This window comes from Eleginops maclovinus, chromosome 1 (genome assembly GCF_036324505.1).
Source record: "Eleginops maclovinus isolate JMC-PN-2008 ecotype Puerto Natales chromosome 1, JC_Emac_rtc_rv5, whole genome shotgun sequence".
In the NCBI taxonomy this organism is placed as follows: domain Eukaryota; kingdom Metazoa; phylum Chordata; class Actinopteri; order Perciformes; family Eleginopidae; genus Eleginops; species Eleginops maclovinus.
In genome coordinates this window covers 617,525-641,837 of record NC_086349.1, presented here as the reverse complement: position 1 = coordinate 641,837, position 24,313 = coordinate 617,525, and the positions used below count along the sequence as shown (strand labels likewise).

General features: G+C 43.2%; 1 protein-coding gene across 1 annotated transcript in view; it reads left to right on the top strand.

Moving 5' to 3' along the window:
• Positions 1-24,313, top strand: part of vps13d (vacuolar protein sorting 13 homolog D) — an 86,435-nt gene that overhangs the window by 44,865 nt on the left and 17,257 nt on the right. Inside the window, 21 exon segments of the mRNA XM_063882796.1 lie at positions 473-614; positions 713-911; positions 1,879-2,050; positions 2,210-2,325; positions 2,778-3,002; positions 3,184-3,479; positions 5,735-5,868; positions 6,245-6,400; positions 10,039-10,213; positions 10,423-10,497; positions 10,604-10,804; positions 11,017-11,106; positions 14,211-14,351; positions 14,472-14,597; positions 18,449-18,554; positions 19,275-19,427; positions 19,831-19,966; positions 20,053-20,100; positions 20,626-20,776; positions 20,915-21,131; positions 21,212-21,459. Coding sequence (XP_063738866.1) covers positions 473-614; positions 713-911; positions 1,879-2,050; positions 2,210-2,325; positions 2,778-3,002; positions 3,184-3,479; positions 5,735-5,868; positions 6,245-6,400; positions 10,039-10,213; positions 10,423-10,497; positions 10,604-10,804; positions 11,017-11,106; positions 14,211-14,351; positions 14,472-14,597; positions 18,449-18,554; positions 19,275-19,427; positions 19,831-19,966; positions 20,053-20,100; positions 20,626-20,776; positions 20,915-21,131; positions 21,212-21,459 — 3,307 coding nt within the window.

The window sequence follows — 24,313 nt, the reverse complement described above, 5'->3', positions numbered from 1 at the left end:
GTTTTTTTACTTTGCCCTCATTGAGAACGTCCCAGTGTTTGACTCTCTGGACCATAATGTTAAAAATGCAAGATAACAGTTCAAGTAATTCATTTGTAAAAGGTAGTCTAATGTTGGAGTGGAAGAGACTGACTGACTTCTGTGTTGAGTTTTATTTTCTGGCTAACAATTTATCGGCAGAGTGTCAGGAAGTCTTTTATTTGTAAGGGAGTACATTGAGTTCTGACTGTGTTGTAGCGCTGTCCGTCACTGTTGATACGCTTTAAATGTTTTCAAGTAAAGAGCTATTTGCAACGTTTTCCAACAATAGAGCAAATGAAGAAACTTAAACATTAGTATTTATTTAAAACATGGTAAATGTCTGTGTGTTATGTTCATTTGTTTTTCACAGAATCAGTTGCTTCTCTATGTAAATAATCATCATGTTTTCAAGTGAAAGGTAGATCATCTCTGGTCTTTTCTGTTGAAACAGGAGCGTGTGAGAGCGGCGGGGAGGAATACTGAGCCAGAAAAGCCCAGGACACCCCCTTCAAAATCCACAGGGTTCACCCTAGGCAGGCCACAGGTCCCAGACACATGGGGGGGCCCAGAGGGGGATGAACCTCACATCTTAGGTTAGCATTGCTGCATATGTATAGCAACACAGTGAATGTAAAAGCAGCGTATGCAGAGCTGAGGGTCTCTGAAGTGTCTGCTGTGTTTCCCCCGTTAGAGGAGCACGTGTGCCTGCTGGACTGCATCGCCCTGGACCTACAGGAGGTGGATGTCTTTGCTGCAGAGCGTCTGCCTTCTGGTAAACCTCCCGAATCCTCAGACCTCCTCTTCCCCTCCTACTCGGTCCGTCGCACCGGTGAGAACCTGCTGAAGGCCTGCTGCCGCCTGGAGCTGAAAGTGGAACGCAACCTGGATAAGTATGTGCTGCTTATGTTTTATTGGGGGCTAAAGTTATATCATTTTAACAATGAAATAATGTTGAGGGCTCTGGATCCGGAGAATGTTCTCAACTTATCTGTCCGTTTTATTATTTTTTGTCACGGTGTTATCGCTGTTTAGAGAAATCATACCAACAGCATCTCACACACCAATTCTAATCTAGGGTTTGAGATGAGCAAAATATAAGGATTAGATGGTAGAGGATCGTCTCCCTTTTCATTAGAAATCAGTGACTAAAACATTTGGAATGTAGTTTCTTCTCTTAAGCCTGAATGAGATTCTAGCTTTTTAAAAAGACTCAGTCAGCAGGCATCAGGTAATTTCAGCCCCCATTAATGTTAATATGCTTATATTTACATACAGTTCTAATTATGTCCATGTAACTACATGTAAATGCCTGTATATGAGTTTACATAGTAGGAGGAAGTAGGGGCTCTTATTGTAAAATAAACAGGAATTTAGTTGTTGTGTTCTTGTCGAGTAACAGTTAATTCATGATTATTCTAGGAATAACTTGGCTGTTTCTCAGGTTTGTCTGCTCCGTTGAAAGAATAAGAAGCTGCACTCTGTTACCCTTTACTTACATTTAGCGACAGCTCACATTCAGCACCTTGCACCTGTTACCCCAAAGGTCAAAAACAACTTGATCAGGTACAATTTGTCACGGCTTGCACTATTTTTAATATTTTCCTTGTGCTTTATGCAGCACACATAGACCAATATCGGCATGGCCTTCGAGTCCCCCCCCCTGCGAGACACAAACCTGTATTAAGTGGCATCGTTTTTCTCTGGAGTAACCCTTGATGCGAGGACATTTCGCATGGGGCTGGGGATGGTTTCTGTTTCTGTTTTCCTCTGTAAGACAGCGGGAGGTTAGAGTGCACCCAGTGCCTGCAAAGGAATGTTGTTATCCAAACCCATGCTTGTGTTCCCTGATGTGTTCAGGGAGCTGAGCCATGCAGTCCCTGACATGTCTATCCATGGCTGCCTGTCGTCAGTACACTGCTCTCTGGACCTGGAGCACTACCAGCTGATCCGAGGCCTGCTGGAGAACAACCTGGGGGAGCCTTTTGAAGATTTCCTGCGACCTTACAACTTACAGGACCCCAGCAGCTATGTGAGCAACCACACACACAGCGGACTGCAGTCTGAACAGCATGTCCACATCTCTGATGCAAACAATGTCTCTGTTAAGCATGGTTTTATCGTTCAATTTCTTGACTGATTTGAGTCCTCTAAAGGTTGTTGTGGTTGAGCTGACTGTGTTTCCCTTCAGACGGTGTTAAGTGGAGATGTCTATACTAGCATGTCTTTCCTGGTGGACATGATGGATGTCAGTCTGGAGCTCTTGGACAGCCCAACACACACGGAACATAAACGCTCATTAGCAAGGTGGGCCTTTCCTGTTCTTACAGCCCTATATCCATTTAGATTTGCATCATTTCATATGAGCAAATAGGTATACCTGTGACAATGGAATGTCTCTTAGGTCCCTTGAGGCCTTGGACTTTTCTCACGTAAATTCAAATGCAAGCTTAGCATAGACCTTTCCATTTGATACAGATAAAAGCAAGAAGGTCTTCAGCCTGACTCCACAATAAACTCATGAAGTCATATCCACAGTATAGCCCACAGTGTTGGGACGATCTCTGTCTGTGATTCCTACTCAGACTGAAGCTAATACTAGGTTCTGGTCTTTAGCAAACACAGATATGATGTGAAGATGATCATCCCTCACAGCTTATAGCTAGAGCATCTCAGACAGTAGGCGTCCTGGTTGAAAGTTGTAAAAAAGACATAAAAAGATGCCGTCTTAATATTCTGTTTGTGTCTCTCTCACAAAGGTTTGACTTCATGAAATCAAAGCTACTCTTTGAGAGTTTCTCCAATGGATCCAAGTCTGTTAACCTGGTGTCTCATTCACTGCTGGCATATGACACTCGCTGTAACGGACCCAACACAAGCCCAGGGGGGGCCGCAGGGGGGCGGCACAATGTGTTTGACTGCATACTCCAGCCCTCTAAAACCGGCAGCAACCGGGCCACACTGCAGCTGGAGCTGCACTACAGGTAGGGCGGTGTCACACTGTTCGAGCCCCGACGCTTATAGAAATATCCAAAGTATTAAGCCATTTGTGATTAATGCATACATACACGCGTATTCGGGCCTCACTATGAGACATTGAGGCAGATTTCCGATGGCGTTTGGTGGTTAAAAGTTTGTCACAAGTTATGGTTGTCCTTCCTGCAGATCCACGCGGGACTCCTCCTGCTTCACTGTGGTGCTGAACAACCTGAGAGTCTTCCTCATCTTCGACTGGCTAAAGCTGGTGAGAGACTTCCTGCGGGTGCCGGTGGAGAAGGTGCCGGCAGCCGCTGAACCTCGTCCGAGCCGGCCCTGTGACGCCAGCACGGACCCGGGCCCCGCCACCACCAGCACCATCGGTGCCGTCATGCCAAAGACGGTAAAGAGCGGGGTGGTCACCAAGAGATCCACAGTGCCCGTCACTCAGGACCGCTGCCTGGAGGTCAAGATCAACATCACAGGTCAGAGAAGACTTCTTCTCCTCATTTGTTATGTCTGCGGTTGATAAATACCAATACTGTAGATTTTTTTGTGTTGTTTGTAAAATGTTTCTGATAAAAAAGAATGTTGAGTTTTAAAATGGAACTCAGATTAGACTTTTGTTATTAATACGTAATGTTACGTCATGTTATGTTACATCATTTTACATTACAATATGTTACGGAATGTTACGTTATGGTATGTTACGTTGTGTTATGTTGCGTTATGTTACGTTACCATATGTTACGTTGTGTTTTGTTACGTTATGTCAGTTGTCTTCACAATTTTTTAAATGCGAGCCGCATTGATAGGACAAAGTCAGTAGGAGAGCCACTTATACCTCAAAGTATGAAAAGCTGTCATCCCACCCAGAACATACAATATGCAATGCAGCCAACCAATACTGTTATGTAAAGTTTCTTTGAGCACTCTAAAAGCACTATATAAAATAAATGCATTATTATTATTATTATTTTTATTTTTAATAAGAATACATTAATTAAAAGCACATGGTAACATATTCTTAATGGCCTTAAGTTTATTTTTTTCTATCCTATTCCACCATGTATCTACCCTTCCAAGAGCATATTTGCCAGGTAGTGCTGGATAGACCGCCAAAACTGGCAACTCGGCAGTGAGTCACTGTCAGGGGGGCCAGTTGAAATATCTTGTTCCTTGTCTATTTTTACATCTGATATCAAATATTATTATATATTAGGGCTATATTAATTTTAATCTAATTAATCACAAAGTTTCTTGAATTAATTTCGATTAATCACAATCCTAAATATGACTGACAAATTCACATTTTCTGTGTACTGTTATCAGAACAGAAAGATAAATGACAAGAAGCGGATATTACATTTGTTCTTTATTAATGACAAATCAAAAAAAATGTTTTAATTCTAAACAATTTTGGCAACTTAGCCATTGCTCTTTTTCTTTAGCAAATACAGGATAGGTGAATGGGACGTTTTTCTTTTTGAACAAACAACACTTTCACACAATTACATGTGGCCCTTTTACCTTTTGTGTATTCATCTTTTAGCCAGTTGCTAAGGCAAACTAACTGGTTAACATTTTCTGAACGTAAAGCGGACCGTTTCTTCTGAACAATATGGCCTGCGACTGAGAAGAGTCGTTCGCACGGTATCGGAAAGGCAGAGGAATTCATCCATCTGATGAGAGTGTTATACACATCCACACTGTGTTTCTTCCGAAAAGAGCCCCACTTGCGGTCAGATCCTTCCAGCCTGGGACTCTCTTCTATTTGTCCGACACTGGCTGCTGCCGTTGAAGTGCTTGGCCTTTCGTCACGTAATTTATCAAACACGGTGCATTGATCGGCTTTTAAATAAACTCCATGCACCGTCAGCTGTTTCATTAAATTAGAAGTGATACCTCCCTTGCATGCTATTGCGTAAGACATGTGTTGCAATGTCGCAGAATCTGTATCCTTAAATGTGAAATGAAGCCAAACCTTGGAGCGTTTTACTTTTGGTATCTTTATCGATCCTCTCACTCAGTTCTGATCAACAACCAGGGGACCGTATAAAAAAAGAAAGTCTGTCACCGAAATGAGGCACCGAAATGTTCGTTCTTATTCGGTCTCGTTACCGTTTATGTCGGAACCGGTGCCCAACCCTAGTGACGTTACGTCGTGTTGCGCTACATTGTGTTGCCCTATGTTGTGTTACGCTGTGTTACGTTGTGTTGCATTACGTTGTGTTACGTTGGGCTACGTTACGCTGTGTTCGTTTGCGTAACGTTGCGTGCCGTTATGTTCCTTGGAACTGCTTGACGTTGCGTTAGGTTGCATGTCGTTGCGTTACATTGCGTGCCGTTGCGCAACGTAAGATTGCGCTACGTTGCATTGCGTGTCGTTTCGCTACGTTAGGTTGCGTTTCATTGTGTGACGTAATGTTGCGTAACATAACGTTACATTACAGTAAAGTAAAGTAGAGTCTCTACACAATATTTTAATTTATTAACTAAATGCCACTGAGAAAAATCTAATCCATTTACTTTCAGCATTTGACCCGTCCTAGAGGTAGGAGCAGTGTAGGGAACGGTGCCTTGCTCAGGGACACCTCGGTTGCAGTTGGTTTTTCGGGGACTTGAACCGAGGACCTTCCAGTTCACAAGCCAAGTTCCTACGAACTTCGCCACCATCAGCCTTATAAGTTGTTTTCCGAACTAAATGGGAGCTTTAATGACCAGGTGTGTGTTTCTGCAGGTACAGAGTTTGTGGTCGTTGAGGACTCGTCTTGTTTGGATACCAACGCCATCATTCTGAAAGGCACCACCGTCCTCACCTACAAACCACGCCTGCTGGACAGACCCTTCTCTGGCAGCCTTGCAGGAATAGAGGTGATCTCCCATTATCATAAACCCTTTTCATATTCCTACATCCTTCTGAGAGACAGCTGGTGGTGCCTGCCACCACAAATATCCCATACTTAATTAAATAGAGAATGGACTGAAATGTTTCTGCGTCTGTGTGGTTATTGATCTGCCCAAACTTACAACTTCAACTTGCCACTTCGAATGATATTATTTCTTCTCAAGAAAAGTCATTTTAAGCATGGATTGTGTTACTGCTTCTGTTGCCAATAGTACAACTGCCACTGCCATACCACTCCCCATCGTGCTTCTACCCTAGATCAGGGCAGTGAGGACTATTATTACTAACTGACTATTCAGAACCCAAGGTAAAGCTCTGACTGAGAAGTTCTGTCCCCCCCAGGTGTTCTCGTGTCGGCTGGGCAGTGAGCAGGAGACGGCCCTGTCCATTATCGACCCAGTCAACATTCAGGTGGAGCTGTGTGGGAGCCCAACATACCAGAGCAGCTCAGGCCTACTGGACGCCTTCAACGTGGAGGACATCCCCCCACTACTGGAGGTCAGGATAGCACACAACCACAATGAGCTATACAACATGCTAGTGGTGATGGTGCAGTGGGTAATACAACTTCTCCCAGTGTCTGAAGTCTTCCATTTCTCCTGGCTCAGTGGAAATGTCTATCGGCTTTGTTTGTTAACACGATCTTTTTAGCAGTACGTTTTCAAACAGTACCCAATTCTGTTATTTGATTTCCGTACAGTTTTTTGACGAAAATCATGGTCAAAATATGTGCCCATACTACATTAACCATACTGCAACACAACAGTGTCTTTCATTAGACTATCCCTGCCTGGCAGATGTCCACATGTATCGAACAGCTGAAAAACACAGAGGATATAAACAGCTGTTCTGCCTAGGGTTGGGTTTGAAATTTATCAATTCCGATTCCGATTCCGCTTATCGATTCCGGTTCTTATCGATTCCGGTTCTTATCGATTCCCCGTTTCGATTCCAAAATGGTAAAAAAAAGAGGTCAAATGTTTAGATAACAAAAATATCTTTATTCTTTTAAGAGTGAACTGAAAATTTCACAAACTAAACAGTATTTACTAAATGCATATAATACAAATGTGGACAACACAATGGAAAGCAGTAGCGGTTGAACCATTTATGGATAATAATGTTTTGAGCTGCATGTTGTGTGTTTATAGGAAACCTACTGTCATAAATCATACAAGTCACATTCGAGAAAAATAAAAGTCCGTCCGAGTAGCAATAGGGGCCAAATGCTAGAACTAAAGTGCATTCAGTGCACAGCACCTAGCTGCCTGCAACCAAATAAACAAAGTCAATAAAACAGAGAGTATGTTAAAGATGTATGCAACTCAACAGTTCTTGTTAAGAAAAATCAGCATATCAGCTTTTTCTGGTAGTATGTGTGATCTTTCTGGGCAAATAGTGTCTCCAGCAGTGGAGAAAACCCTCTCGCTAGGGGTTGAGGAAGCCTGCACGCAAAAATACGGAAAGGCCACCTCTGATAGCAAAGGATATGTGGTTCTTTTGTTTCACCACCACGCAGCAGGGTCATCAGATGTCATGGTTGGTGGCATCTCTTGGTACATCTTCAGCTCTCTGTCAGTCTGGTGCTGGATAGACATGGTGCTGTTTGATAAAATGTTCATCTTCAGGATGTCTTCAGCGGCTAAAAGCTCCTCAAGCGGTGACATTATAGCCCTCTTGCAGGGAGGTGGCTGCTCCTCCTCTTCCTCACTCTCCTCCTTCTTCTTCCTCATCATTCTCTCTTTGTTGTCTTTTCTCCCCCTCTGACTGCATTGTTCCACCATCTTCACCACGGCCCTGTTCTGTTGGCTGTTCAGACTCAGTCAGCTTTCCTGCCATCATCTTCTCCTTGACCCGGTCCCAGACAGTGCTGTCCTCCACATGGTATTTGAAACGAGGGTCTAATGCAGTGGCCTCTTCAAGAAAGTTTCTGATGCCATCAGTCTGGTACCGCTTGGAAAGGTTTACCCAGACAGCCTGCTTAAGGTTGGACGCAAACACTGTGTCTCCCTCATCAACAGTGAAATGCTTCTCAAGCTTTTGGAGAATTGGAAGGATCTGACCGCAAGTGGGGCTCTTTTCGGAAGAAAGACAGTTTGGATGTGTATAACACTCTCATCAGATGGATGAATTCCTCTGCCTTTCTGATATCGTCATCTGTCAGTCGAGCAAGTCGGTTCCTCTCCATTGGCTTTCTCAGACGCTGATCCAAGCTGGCTGCTTGAATTGCAGGATATTGCTCAAGGAATCGTTCCAACATCAAGTAGAGGGAATTCCAACGAGTTCTCACATCAAGAATTAGGGAGTGTTGAGGCAGTTCTATAACACAAACAAGACAACCAGATTTAGAAATTATATATTTTTTATTTTAGTTTTAACAGTTTTTGTCCTATTCTGTGTGTGTGTGTGTGTGTGTGTGTGTGTGTGTGTGTGTGTGTGTGTGTGTGTGTGTGTGTGTGTGTGTGTGTGTGTGTGTGTGTGTGTGTGTGTGTGTGTGTGTGTGTGTGTGTGTGTGTGTGTGTGTGTGTGAAATGTGCATTGTTTGTTGTTGAGCCTTGTCAAATATATATTATATATATTTATATTGGTTTGTAGACAATAAAGTTATCTCGTCTTATCTATATAAGAAGATCCAGTTTTTATATGGTGTAGTTACATAACACATACTAAGAGTTATATTATGTTACTTGCGTTGTGTTAACAAATCAAGACCTTCAAAATGTACATAAGGCACTAATGAGCTGTCCTATAAAAGGGTCAAATGAAGTAAACTGAGGGATGCTTACTTAGGACTTGTTGCTTCTCCCGGAGCACAGTCTTTCCCATGGATGAACGCTTCATCCAGACAACAACATCCCTGATCTTCCATTTATTTTGCCACTGATGCCAGAGAATAGACACTTTGTGCCCCAAGATTGAGTGTGTGTGCAAAACAGCCTAGCTTTATGAAACGTAGCCTTTTTATGGCCACATCCATGTTCGCTGCGTTATCAACAGTGACCGCCACTATTTTATTGATTATGCCAAATTCCTGCAGAATTTCACCAATTTCTTCAGCCACCACTTGTCCTGTTTGTTCTTTGTAGGCTGCTTTTGTTTTGAGAGCTTTTTGTCTTTCCCTGAATTATATAGTTTGCGGTCACTGTTAGGTAATGGTCTTGCAAAATGCTTGTCCAGCCGTCGCTGGTTAAAGCAACTTTGCTTACGCCACTTAGCTCAGATACAATGTTTGATTTTTCCACCTCATACCAGGCAGGAATCAACTCATCGGTTAAGCTATCTCTGGAGGGAGGCGTATACTTCGGATTTAGGGCCTTGGTCATTTCCCTGCAAAAAACGATTCAACATAACAGTATCTGTTATTGTACAAGTACCCTACAATCCCACAAACATTTTTGTTAACCTTGCATACCTAAATGACGGAGATTCGACCACAGAGAAGGGATGAAGCCCTTTTACTACAAATGCCGTTACCGCTCTGTGACACTCCTTTTTTTCTTTGGTCAGCTTTCCTTTTAATGCTAAAGAGAACGGTGTGTCGCGGTCAGCTCTACTGGACATAGCGGGGTGCTACTAGTGCTAGCTGTTGATAGCATACTCAGGCTCTGAGACCGCAAGACATCAAAGACGGTACATTCTTTGATAGCGATGCCGTGCATCGCTATCAAAGAATTGGAAGTGCAACTAATAAACTTCCCACAGGCATTGCACTGTGCCTTGTCGTTGTCTTTTTTAGCGTAGTGAAGCCACACTTTGGAGCGCTTACCGCGTTCCATCTTTGATAGTGTTGTTGTGAATGGGCCATGCTGCATGCTGGTATCTAAACAAATCACACGTTGCGTTGATGCATGACATAGTCACGTTAAGTATACAGGTCCTGTCAGATAGCCTACGTCCGTGCATATATGTAGCCTTTCTTTGTAATACTAACGGGTTACCACGTTTAAGAACCGTTAAGCAGAACCGACATTTTTTTTTTTTATGGGTACCCGGTACCCAGCATTTTGTTATAGGTTCTCATTTGGAACCGAGTTTCGGTTCCCAACCCTAGTTCTGCCCCAGTTCACCAGTGAAGAGACTTTGACTTGTGAGGCTGCTGGATAGCCCCTTTTAATAGTGTTCTGTTTCTGTTCCAGATTCAGTTTCCTACTCTGGACATCCGTCTGTCCTACAATGACATTCAGCTCTTCTTGGCCATCGCCCGGTCCATCCCTACCTCCAGTTCCACACTGCCCTCTGACTGTGAGAACAGCACTACGCATGCAACTACACCCAAAGACCTTTTCAGGCAGAAGACGGAGGCCCTCATAGGTGTGTGAAAACTAACGTCCTGAGTGATTTTCAGTCCCTAGGGACATGTCTTGGGAACCAAAGGCTCCTAGATTCAAGTCCCCAAAGGGACTAAGTACTGGGTTGTATTGGATTGTTTGATATTTTGCTTTAAAGTTGGCAAAGTTGCTGTTCAGTAACAGTGATGTGCACAATGCTTGGCTTTCTGAATGTGTGTTTTGTCTACACAGCGGGCCAGCTGACCCATTTACAGGACCTTGGCTTCAGGAAAGAGGACTGCAAAAGAGCCCTGATGCACTGCAAAGGTGGGTGAGACCTTTAACAGTTCCCCACAGCTGGGGAACTGGTAGCAGAACTAACTCTGTTAATTGAATGAGACGCTTTATAAAGACAGCATTATGCATCCCTCAGGCCAGCTGGACCAGGCTGCCACGTGGCTGCTAGAGAATGCTGAGACCATGGCGGGCCATGCCAGGGTCCGGGCCGACTCTGCCTCCAGCAGCCACTCTGCTCCTCTGTCGGGGGTGGAGGTGAAGGCTGAGAGTGTGTGCATCTGCTTCATTGATGACTGCCTGGACTGTGACATACCTCTAGCTGAGCTCACCTTCTCCAGTAAGTCTCCCATCAGATCTCTCTCTGTGTTGTGTGTGAGTGGAGGTCAGTATCTGGAAGAAGACATTAAGGACTGTAAATGTTAGTATTTTAAAACTAACTTAAAGTCACCACAAGACACACAACACACCGTGCCTCACACAAAATAAATCAAATCATTGAGTAGATAATGAATAATTGCACTCACATGAAGTTATGTGTCTCTACTGCAGGGCTCTATGTGCTACAGCGCATCGGTTCCACGCAGGAAGGAAACGCCAGCTTCACTCTGTCAGGAGACTACTACAACAGAGAGTTGTCGGGTAATAACATTTACTTCGGATTCCTTTTTGTTTCCACGTATGTTTTTTTAGTTGAATACTCTTTTTATTGTCATTTTTGTAAACATTCAGACATACAACATACACCTTCATTCACACACAAAGGTGGGCCGACTAGTTACTGAACATATAACAAACAATACATCTCTCTGTGGGTTACAGTAACATCTCCTTAAAGGTCTCCTATTGTGCAAAATGCACTTTTTAATGTTTTTATACATAAATATGTGTCCCCGGTGCGTAAGGAGACTCACAAAGTGTGAGAAAATACGACCATCTCTCTTTTCCTCCTTACCCACATTTTTTAAAACGGGGGTACAAACGAGCTGATCCAGATTTGCTGGCGATGTGACGTCATGACCGAAATGTCAGCTGGCTTTACATTGAACTCCTGGCAACGTCCCGTCCACGTGACACGTCCCAACCTATTGCCCCCCATATACAGTCGGCGAGCTGAATCCCCTCCCCAGCTGTGTGTCTGTGTATTCAGTAGGATGTCTGCAGGAGGGACTTAGAGTTGTTGTAAATATAATACATATAATGTCTCTGTTCTAGTGGTAAACACTGAGAAGTGTTTCAGAAATAATGGCGTTTAATCACGGCAGCGTTTAGCTGAGTTTCTCCCAGTAGAAAACTCTTCAGAGGAGAGATCATGACCCAAAGGGGCGTGGCCAGCAGCAGCTCCAAAGGGGCGTGGCCAGCAGCAGCTCCAAAGGGGCGTGGCCAGCAGCAGCTAGTTCATTTAAAGCTACAGTCACAGAATCAGCACTTCAGGAACAGGGCTGAAATAGAGGGGGATGAGGCATGCTACAATGGGGGATCTGTTTGGTATTTTGAGCAAAACACTTCACAGACATGTTTGTAGAGATATGGCCCTACAATATATTGTAGAATATAGCATAATAGGAGACCTTTAATACAATCATGTAGCAAGATATGTGGGATTATCTCACCAAACATACAAGTTCCTTAAATACAAGCACAGAGAGGAATGTAAATTGTATTCATAATGCCTGAGATGTGGCCTCATTACAATGAAACATCAAACAAGAGGGGAAGGTGAAAAAAAAAAGTATCTTTTTGTCCCTCCTGGGGCTGTCAGGACTTAGCAACCATTTTGCAGAAGATATAGCAGAAATATAATCCAATTAATATTTTATCTCAATAACTGTTAATATTGCCACTAGGGGTCATTCATCCAAAAGGATCAGTGAAAGGTTGCCACTTTCTTTGGAATTTAATTTAATTTTTTGTAGTTCAAGATATTTCATTATATCTCTTAATAGGTGTTGGTGCCGTTTTTTGATCCAGTTGAGTAGAATTAATCTACGACCAAGTAGTTTGATGAATGCTCCCATGTTAGGTTCCACACTGCTTCTATTATATTGTCCATTATTCCTTCAAATGCTCAAAGGGTTCGTTTTAATATGCTTGACAGTGTTTGGGAAATACCAAACCAGTAATTAAGTATCCTCGGGCAGCTCCAAAACATATGACCCAGTGATACCAGAGAAAATCCACAAGGATCACATGAAGGATCAAATCCTGGAAATATTTGATTGACTTTTTTTTTTTAGCAAAGTAAACGGTGGATTATTTTAAATTGTGGGAGGCCATGTCTTGCAAACACTGACAGTCTGTGAGTGTGTCAGCACTGTCCGCCTTTACTCCTCAGTGATCTCTACCCGGAACATCCTGCAGGCTGACTCCCACTATTATATGTTATTGTACTTGCCAAATTAGAGAGTTTGTCTTAGATATTTGATATAGCTCCTTTTTTATGATAGTCTTGTATAAGTAATAACTCCATTGAGGATTGGTTGGGTGAGTTGGGAAATGATGAAATAGTAAATCCTCCATTTTTTTTTGATTACTGGAGGATTAAAATGCGTTTGTTAGGAATCTATTTTATTGAAGATCCTCTAGCCCAGCCTTTCTCAAACTTTTTTCAGTCAGGGCACCTTTCAAAAGTGCATAAAATCCCAAGGCACCCCAATGTAAAATATGATTAAAAACGACACTACATAACTGCATAGCCTAAACATAAATGCAAATGTCCTGTTTATTTAGACGGGACAGTAAAGTGCAACACGAACTGTGAATAATAATAATGATAATAACAACTTTATAGGAACTTTATCTAGCAGCACCTTTAAAAACACAGAAGTGCTTCACAAAACAATAAACCAGTCACAAATGTCATAAAACCACAAGTAGTAAGCAAGAACTCAACAACAAATTGAGACCAGGAGAACTCAAATGAAGTGCAGGATGCAGTTAAAATAAAATAAAGGGGGTAGACATGACAACAAATAAATAAAATGAGATACAATGAATAAGATAAGAAAAAGATGCAGGTTTTAAAAATGTCATCATAGTACACACACACACACACACACAATAATCCACAATGAGAGAGGAAGAGAGAGAGAGGTCGACGTGCACGCAGAGCGCAGGCAGGCTCTCACACTTACACAAACAAGCCATGATGCAGACTCAGGGCTGGTGGACGAAGGCTCGCATGCAGGCTGAGGCTCCATGTTACAGTCAATCATGTCCGGTTCTTGTGGGGCTTTTATTTTTAAAAAACGATCCATGCTGTTGTTGCTTGTTCCTTGCTCTTTTTGAAATTAATGTATTTTCGCAGTTAAATCAAACAATGCGCTGCGCTGGCATCTGACCCCGGTGGGCGGGTCCGCGAGTCAGATTTTTAAATTAATTTAAAATAAAAATTATATATATTATCAACATTAATTTACAATGTTAGTAATCCATTAGTAGGTAAAACAATGTATTTATGTATTCACATTTTTTTTTTTTATTTTGGGGGGGATTTTTTTTTTTTTTATTATGTCAGAATACGTAATTTTTTTGGCGGCACCCCTGACACAGTCAGGGGGCACCCCAGTGTGCCGCGGCACCCACTTTGAGAAAGGCTGCTCTAGCCTACTCCACCAGGCAGGAACCAGCAGTCTGTGTTTCATGATGTTGATCTTCGTGTGTGTGTGTGTGTGTGTGTGTGTGTGTGTGTGTGTGTGTGTGTGTGTGTGTGTGTGTGCGTGTGCGTGTGCGTGTGCGTGTGTCAGGCTGGGAGCCCTTCATCGAGCCATGGCCCTGCTTCATCTCCTGGCAGCAGCAGGCCGCCGGCCGTCTCCACCCTCCACGTTTTAAGATGGGAATTCGAGCCAAGCAGAGACTGGACGTCAACATCACCTCTGTCCTGTTGGGTGAGTAAAGTCTGAAACATTCTGTACACCTCGCACATCTGGCTGCATATTTGGCTGCACAGCTGAAAACAGTAATTTGGGGTTCTGATGATGAGGGAGCACTTTTTTTTGTCTTTTCAGAACAATACAACACCACCAAAAGCTCATGGATAGCGGACTACTGTAAGGAGGAGGAACAGACCCCCCAGTCTTCACCCCCCCTGACCTGGATGGGCTCCTCAGTCGACCCACCTAGCTTTGTACAGAGTGAGTACTATCTACACACTGTAGTGCCAAGAAATCACTGCAAGTTAAAGAAGTTCTTCGCAAAGATATTCTGATTTGAACAGATTTCCTTGATGGCTGTCTCTTTTATAATGATATTATTTATGAAGAGACAGTAACAGAGCAGCCAAGTGGCCTGTGTTTGTTCTAGTGCTGTACCACAGAACTTAAAAAGTGTTAACGTACATCAGTAAGGTGACATGTTCCTTCATCACCATAAACACACACACACACTTTATTTTGACTTCATCCCCCACAAACCACTCTGTTGCCACAAATAACCCTTAGGTTTGTAGTTTGAGTAAGATTTGTTAAGACAATAACTATTTATTGGTGAGGTTTTAAAGGTGTGCTTCTTCAGTTGGAGCCCACTCTGAGCCTCAGAATGAGTACTGACAGACAGACATATCAAACCGTGTTGCTTTTGATTTTGTCAGGCGATTTGTTGATAATGGGAAAAACATGAACAGCAGATATGCTCAAAAGGTCCAGTCTAACAGTCTAACATCCATGGCTTTGTTGTAACGGGGGTCCTGACGAACTTGGTTGATCAGTTCCTTTTTTCTCAGAAATTGCAGGCGGAAGATGTTGGAGCTGCTTTGCTCCATGATTGTGTTTATTTTAATATAAGCAAATAAATGCTAATAACATAAGAAGCATCAATCTATGTCATCACATGACCTGTCACTCATCAGCCAAGTCCTTGCCTAGAGTAACTGAATGGACCCAGGATGGTGGTTGCTATGTTGAACACACAATTGATGATAGAAAAGAGGTGAAGCATGAACGGCACTGTTGTTAAACCTGAACGTTGATTTGCAGCTCCAGAATGAGGATGATGTGTGTGTCCCTGCATGTGTGTGTTGTGCTGTAACTCTCTCTCTCTGCTGTCAGGTGCTCCTCTTGCTCACCTTAGAACTAGGAGCACAGCCACCCTGACCTGCCTCGAGCAGCAGATTCTCTCCAGAGGTACAGTTCAGAGTTTAGCCCCGGGCAGCAGCACGTTCACTGTCAACGCTCTCATCCAGACATCATCCGTTCTTCCCCATGGCTGCTGGGACATGAGGCAATATACATCTGTAGTGGGGGTCCATCAAAAGGAGTCAAGTGTTTCCTGCCAGCAAATGCTGTGCAATGCAATGACTCTGGGGTTTAGAAGTCAGGACAGGTCCATGAGCTGCCCAAAATTCAGAAATTACAATATAATAGCTATTACAACATTAAAATATAGAGGAATATTAACATGATATAAAGATATACCCTGTATAATATGATAGAGCTTTCCATTTGGAGTCCCACCTGGACCTGTGTTGGTCTCCTCCCTTGTTTCTCGCAGTCTCAACTGTGGCCATTTATAGTTGGAAAAATGGACCTATACAAAGGAGTACTATTATACGTTTCAGCCTCTGAGTGAACAGGGGGTTACCAGTCAAATGATAGAACGAGCGGGATTACTGTCTGTGATTAGGGCTGCACGACTTGGTGAAAAAAGTCGTATTGGGATTATTGTGGACAATATTGCAATTGCGATTTAATACACAAAGTGTAATATGTACTTGCTTGATCAGGAAAAGGAAAGAGCCCAGACAAATGATAATTTTGACATCTGTATTTCTCAAAGAATCCTAAACAAATACAATAATAAAAAAAATATCTTAGTGGTAAGCTACTGTTTTGAAAATAACTAAAATAACTACCAAAATATATCTTCTTTGAAAATTAAGGTTTTTTCTGCATGCTTTCTGCACTGCTATACAGTAAATATAAGAAAACAAACATTTTCATAAAATAAGAAATGTTTGACCTCATGTAAACATATGTAGCATATCTGTGGCGGCATACGCTATAATATGCCGCCACACCCCGTTGCCAAGCAACGTTTATTGTTTAGGTGTCCTTCGATAAGTAGGCAGTCATATCATTAGCTAGAACTAGCTGGATCTGATCGATATGGACCTAAAAGACAGAGAAGTATAATCTGACGCGAGATAGGATCTCTATCAGGATCACCGCTAGCTCCGCCACTGTTACGGGACCAGTGAGTGGAGCAAAACACGTACTTCAAGTTAAAGACCTCGCACACTTAGCTATCTTATCTACATCTGGAACAAGCTAAACTAGTTATATGTTTATTCTTCACTGTCGGGTCACTCATTACTGGATCAGCGAGCTGCATGAGACGGATACAGACTGGCTGCCAGGAGACGGAGAGAGGAAAAGAGAGGCTCCGTTTATTTCTCCCGTGTTATTATCCAAAGTTAATGTAAACTTTTGAATATTGTACTTCATCTACTATAAGTACATAATGATAGTGATCCGACTGCACACTGACATTTAACCATGCAGCGAACACGTAGTCAATCTCACCATCACATTCTTTTTTTTTATGAAATCGCAGCCTATTGCGGTTATGTAATCGCACAAGCTGATATCGCGCTTTCGAATAAGATTCGATTAATCGTGTAGCCCTATCTGTGATGGTGGATTATTTGCTAGTGCTTTAACCAGTGTAGAACATGGAAATAAGCCACAGCATGATTTTTTGCATATAATGCACCTTTTTGACATCCGTCCTCATCATTAAACCAATTTGAAGTATTTTAAAGCGCTCACTCAAAAAAGAAATCGAGGAGCAAATTAAGAAGGAAATGTATAGCCCATATGCACACTTAGCGTTAGTTTTTTAATACAAATTCTTTCAATATTGAGCATTATAGTCACACAGATGTTTTCCTCCTCTCCTGAGGACGTTTCCACTAACCGTGAACACAGCAGAGTGTGCAGTGTCTAGATCTGACCCTGGAATTGATTCTATATCTTCCAGAACATCCCACTACACATTAATATGTCTCACAACCACTAACTTGTGCCAGTGCATTATTCCAGGAGTTCTCTGGGCAGATCACTCGGCTGGCGTCTTAAACATTAAAATCCAACACCAGGGAAACACGGTCCCTCCACAAAGTGTGTGATGTACACACAGTGTTCCTCCTCTTGTCTGTCTGGAGTCCTGCATCTGTCCTGCACTTCAACCGTCCACAGCAACAGCAGCTGGGTCGGGGGGGCAGGCTGGAACCAGGTCTCTGTGGGAATGATGGGCTCAGCAGTGGAACAGTATATACTCAGATTACAGCCTGCCTCATCCCTCCTCTGTAGACAGGCCTCTCTGATTTGTGTTTGCACAGCATGACTCGTCAGTTGCTTTCCGCTGCATGGCCAGTGCTCGTTATCCATTTAGAAATGTACTCTGCATTATTAGTTTTGTATTATTTTTATAGATTGTTGTATTGTCTATGATGTAATAGAGAACAATGCTTTGGTACATTTGATTATCATTTTACGTGACGATAATGGCATTTCTTTCAAGTCGCACTTTGTTATGCTACTTTTGATAAATCAGTACTTTTGAAAGAAGAACGTTTTGATACCTGCTTAATTAAGCAGATGTGATAGTAAGTGTGCATGTAGAGTTAAACAAAATGTTGTCCAGTTAACACTCTGAAAAAAGTAGTTGGGATTGATCTGTAAATACTGCATGTTTGTGTCAAACCTTAAAAATAGCAACGGATAAGTTGCTTTTTTAAAGAGCCATGGATTCTTCCTAAATTGTGGGCATATTAGAAAGCAGCATTAGAGATATGTTGATGTGTAGTCCTTAGTGTTATGCACCCTCAGTTGATCCCTATCTGTACAATAAGAACTCCATGCACCTGTGTCTCGTCTGCAAGATCTCAGTTAAAGAAGAGTAGTGCATGGCTGTTAGTGTCCACCTTCCTCTTCTTCAGTCACCACTGAACTCTGACCCAGGCTGATGGGTTTCTTTTGTCTTCCAGCTGATGTTAAGCTGTCCAAGAGGAGGCAGCCGTTTGTGCCCTACGCGCTGCGCAACCACACAGGATGCACCATGTGGTTCGCCACTCTGACCACCACCCCCACCAGGTAGGAGCAGCATAACTTCCTCCATGTGCTCATCACTGCACATACAGCATGCAGATCAGAACAAGTATCCCAGGATGCAAACTGAAGGTGCACTCACTTGGAGCTGGGTGAAAAACAGCCTTCCAATCCGGCCCGCGGAATGCCTTTTAGGAAAAAAATATAGAGAAGTCTGTAACTGTAATTTTCTCCACTTTTCTATATTTGTATGTATAAATGTTGTACATGTGCGAGGCAGGGGGATAACACCACGTTCTACCTTAATAGATCCCACTTTAGTTTGTGTGGTGTAGTGAGTCTGGTGGTTAGGATTACACAGATGTGGAAACAAATGTTAAGTAATAGTTCATTAAATGTGAACATTTTCCCAATGTACTTTCAAAAAGGGACCACTTTGGAGTTTGGGTTATTTACAAGTTATTTAGCTATGATTTTACTGGTCTGGCCCACTTGAGATCAGATGTATGTGGCCCCTGAACTTAAATGAGTTGGACCCCCCCCGTTCTAGAATATTCTTATACCATTCATCACAATCATAAGAAAAGGAAACCTTGTTGATACTAGATGTGCATATTAAATTTGGTAACATAGGAACATTTACTTACAGGTATACAGTATGTCAAATATGAAATGATATTGTCAGGGTCATTATGACATGGTTCTCCAGCACCCAGTTGTAACCTCAGGGTGGATCTCAGAACCATGATTCCACATGTTCCACAGGGTGGCACTGTCTCACAGCAGCAGTGCAGACTCCATCTCAGACGTTCATGGCCCAGGGACTGATGACACCCACAATGTGAGCCAGTGGTGGGAGGTGCTGCCCGGGGAGGAAGTCCCCTTTGAGTTTGAAGCCCGAGAGAAACTCCGCCACAGGTACACATCTGATTCCCTGTAGATTTAATTAAATAAACATGACATTTTATCAAACAGTTGATTGGTTTGGACATCAGTCCTACCAGTTTATTCACATTGAACTCAGGACTGTTATCTCGACTGTCAGTCTGAAGGTTGATGTGCATACTGTCCCTCTTTGATATAAAGTTTCACTATGCTTTCAGATGTCTCGTTATCAAAGTCAATATGACTGCTTAAATGAATCCCAGGTTATAAATGAAACGGCCTATGTGTGATGAGTCGTTGATGTTAGCTGTAACTGTTGTTCCTTGCTCTGCTGTGCTTTGGTTACCCTTTAATATGAAACTGTATCTAGTATAACTGTGTGAAGAATGTTTGTCATGATTATGGATCCCTAATGCCTCGCTGCCTCCCTCTGCAGACACACTCATGAGCTGAAGCTGCACCAGCTGCTGGTGCGGGTGTGTGGGTGGGAGCAGGTGAAGCCGGTGTCGGTGGACAAAGTTGGCGTGTTCTTCCGTTATGCAGCTCCGGACAGAAACAGCTCCTCCAACACGGTGAGCACCCGTCAGACACATTGTTCATGTTCAGCCTTAGTGACAATTTGCCTTGGAGTTTGATGTGTTTCTGCTCTGTTTCACAGGTCGGCAGTCCTATTAGCAGAACCAACATCATCCACCCGCATGTTTATGTGAGTCACTTCTTTATTTTATTATCCTACAGCTGTGTGGCTTGCTCTACACCATCAGACCAAATGAGTTGATAGATAAAACAATCCTATACTTCATGTTTTAATCTGAATAAAGCAGCCAACGGCTCAGTAAAGGTTAAACAGTGAATAAAACAGGCACGTTTGTTGATCAACAACGTTATGTAATGCTTTTTAATTTATTGCAACTCAAGGATTCTATTATCTATTAAGCAGTATATAAACTGTTTACTCATTTCTTATATATGCTTACAGTATAAATGCTTTAAATCTACCCAAACATTGTTTATAAGAGTGTTACTATCACTTACAGTCAAATGCATCTAACAATAACAATGTTATTAAGCAGCTTAAGGACTTATGAGGGCCTTATTTCCTATTACCTAACAGAATGTCCCCAGGTATAATAATAGCAGGTGCCTGGTTGACTGTTAGAGGGCTGCAGTAGTTGGATCCTCACTGAAGCTTCGTATGAATTTAAACCTGACCCCCCCCCCCGTCCCCCAGTTCTCGGCCCTGCCTCCAGTCAGAGTGGTGTTCTCCATCACCATGGAGGGCAGTGCCAGGAAGGTGATCACTGTCCGCTCGTCCCTCATGGTGAAGAACCGGCTGGATGTTCCTATGGAAGTCCGCCTGGACAGCCCCTCTGCTCCTGACAGTGAGACTCTCTCTGTTATCATTCACCACCTTTATCACACAGAGTTCTTTGTTTTCCTTTTTCTTGTTCATCTTGTAAATACATGTGTGTACCATGTGGGTCTCATGAATGCAACCACCTGTGTCCCTGTGCTTCCAGAGCCCGTGGTGCTTCCTCCTATCCTTCCAGGCCAGGCCTTGGCGGTGCCCCTCCACCTCACGTCCTGGCGTCTGCAGGCCCGGCCCAAAGGCCTGGGCGTGTTCTTCTGTAAGGTTCCCATCCACTGGACCAGCGTGGAGCGGTTCGGGGAGATCAGCAGCAGTAAGAGGGACTGTCAGTCTGCAGACTTTGATGACAGCCTCAAGCGTGACTTCAGGTGAGTCCACTCGGTCACAGATGTGGTTCCCTGGTTTGGTCTCCCTCTAACCTGGCACTGTTTGCCTCTGCGTCTCTCAGATTCTCTGTGGTCATCAAAAAGGAGAACTATCCGGAGCAGCAGCCTGCCAAGAGGGTTGCAGGCAGTGCAAAAGAGATCTATCGGCAGCCGGGCCACACCATCTACCTGCTGCCCACCATGGTGCTGGCCAACCTGCTGCCCTGTGACCTCAACTACTACATCAAGGGCACATCCATCAGAGGCTCCCTGAAGCCGGGGAAAGAGGCGGTGCTTCACGCTGCCGACACTTCTCAGAACATGGAGCTAGGTGAGGGTCACTGGCTGTATTTGTCTCCTTTAAAATCATAATAACTTTATTCGTCCCACAGAGGGGAAATCTACATTGTTATAGCAAATACTGGAAAAAACACAAATTACATTTTACAAAAATACACATCCAGATTTATTTCAGTAGTTGAATCATCTACAAGTTAGCATCCAGTAAAAACAAAAAGTATAAAGCGGTGTATATATGAACACTGTAGTCCAACACATACAGTGGTATGCAAAAGTTTGGGCACCCCTTAGGAAAACCACTGCATCAGTTTGTCACTTGCTGAGCTTTTGAAGCAGCAACTTCATTTTAACATATGTTATACCTTATGGTAACAGAAACATCTCAGTAGTGAAATAACTTTTATTGGTCAAACAGAAACATGTTTATGTGCATTCAAACAAAAATAGGCATGTGCATAAATTTGGGCACCCCTAAGAAATAATTCCATTAATATTTAGTATTGCCTCCTTTTGCTGCAATAACGGCCTGTAGACGCCTCCTGTAGCCACAGACAAGTCCCTTAAGCCTGGCAGGTGGTATTTTGGCCCATTCTTCCACACAAAACGTCTCCAGTTCAGTCAGGTTTCTTGGCCTCCGTGCATGGACAGCCTTCTTCAAATAAATCCATACATTTTCAATGATGTTAAGGTCTGGGGACTGGGATGGCCATTCCAGAACATTGTACCTGTGCTTCTGCATGAATTCCTTGGTGGATTTTGATCGGTGCTTAGGATCATTGTCCTGCTGAAAAATCCAACCCCGGCGTAGCTTCAACTTTGTGACTGACTCTAGAACATTCTTGTCAAGAATCTCCTGGTACTGTAAGGAATTCATGTGGACCTCAACTTTAACAAGTTTTCCAGTACCTGTGCTAGCCACACAGCCCCATAACATGATAGATCCTCCACCAAATTTTACAGTGGGCAACAAGTTCTTTTCATTGAATGCAGTGTGTTTTTTTCGCCATGCATACCTGTTCATGTTATGACCAAATAACTCAATCTTGGTCTCATCTGACCACAGTATTTTATTCCAAAATGCTTCTGGCTTGTCCAGATGTGCTTTTGCATACCTCATGCGACTCTTCTTGTGATTAACACTCAGGAAAGGCTTTTTGCACATCACCCTTCCAATGAGCTCTTCCTGGTGCAAAGTACGCTGGATTGTGGAACGGTGAACAACTACACCATCAGCAGCCAGATGTTGTTGTAGTTCTCTGGAGGTGGTCTGTGGCTTCTCTGTGACCATTTTCACCATCCTTCGCCTGTGCCTTTCCCCTATTTTTGTCGGCCTACCACATCTTTCCTTCACACGGACTGTTCCTGTGGCCTTCCATTTCACAACTACGTTTCTGAATGTGGAGACAGACAGTTTAAACCTGTCAGATAATTTTTTGTACCCTTCTCCTAATTTATAATGTTGGATTATCTTAGCTTTCAGGTCAGTGGAGAGTTGTTTTGAGGTCCCCATCTTGCCACTCCCTAAGAAAGAACCTAGGCCAGGCACAGCCAGCTATTACCTATGTTAAATAGCCTTTTTCATGATTGGTTCCACCTGTCTTTGTAATTGAAGGTCTAATGAGCTAATCAAAGCAATTTTGTGCAGCAACCTGTCAGCTATAAATCCGTACAGGTGTTGAAATGAATGCTATTTATAAGGGTGCCCAAACTTTTGCACATCCCATTTTTTGCATTTTATTTTATTATAATAAAACTATGTAATGCTACCCTAAGAATTTTGGTCTGGAAAACACTAAAACGTCTACATCTTTGTAGGAAAACAAATGTTGTTGCTGTGATCTTCTATTATAAAGGAAAAGCAAATTGTCATGAAATCTCAGAGGGGTGCCCAAACTTTTGCATACCACTGTAAATACGTGCCAGTGCCAGAAGGTTTGCTGTGTCTCCCAGCACAGTCTCAAGAGCATGGAGGAGATTCCAGGAGAGCTGGACAGAGCCGTAGAAGGTCCTTAGCCCATCAGCAGAACTGATATCTGCTGGCTTGCAATATCCGTTCTAGTTAATCCCAAAGGTGTTCCGGTGGGTTGAGGTCAGGGCTCTGTGCGGGCCAGTCCAGTTCTTCCACACCAAACTCATCCAATCATGACTTTATAGACCTTGCTTTGTGCACTGGGGCACAGTCATGCTGGAATAGAAAACTGTGTCCACAAAGTTGGAAGCATAGAATAGTCCAGAATGACTTGGTAAGATGAAGCATTAAGAATCCCCTTCACTGGAACTAAGGGGCCGAGGCCAACCCCAGAAAAACATCCCATAGTATTACCCCTCCTCCCCTCCCTTTACAGTGGGCACAATGCAGTCAGGCAGGTAAGGTTCTCCTGGCATTCCCCAAACCCAGACTGGTCCATCCGACTGCCCGATAGAGGAGCGTGATTGGTCCCTCCACAGAACCGATTCCACTGCACCTAGTCCTGAGTCCAGTGGCTGCTTTACACCACTCCATCAACGCTTGGCATTGGTGATGTAAGGATGCATGCAGCTGCTCGGCCATGAAGCTCCCGGCACAGTTCTGGTGCTGATATTAATGCAGAGCTGGTTTGGATCTCTGCAGTTATTGAGTCAGCAGAGCTTTGGCCACTTCTACGCACAATGCGTCTCAGCGCTCGGCGACCCCGCTCTGTAACTTTACGTGGTCTGACACCTCCAGGTGAGTTGCTGTGGTTCCTAAACGTTCCCACTTTGCAATAATTCCACTTACAGTCAATCGTGGAATATCTAGGAGAGCAGAAATGTCCCCATCTTACTTGTTGCAACGCTGGCATCCTAATACAGTACCAAGCTCGTATCCAATGAGCTCTAGAACGACTCATTCCTTCACAAATGTT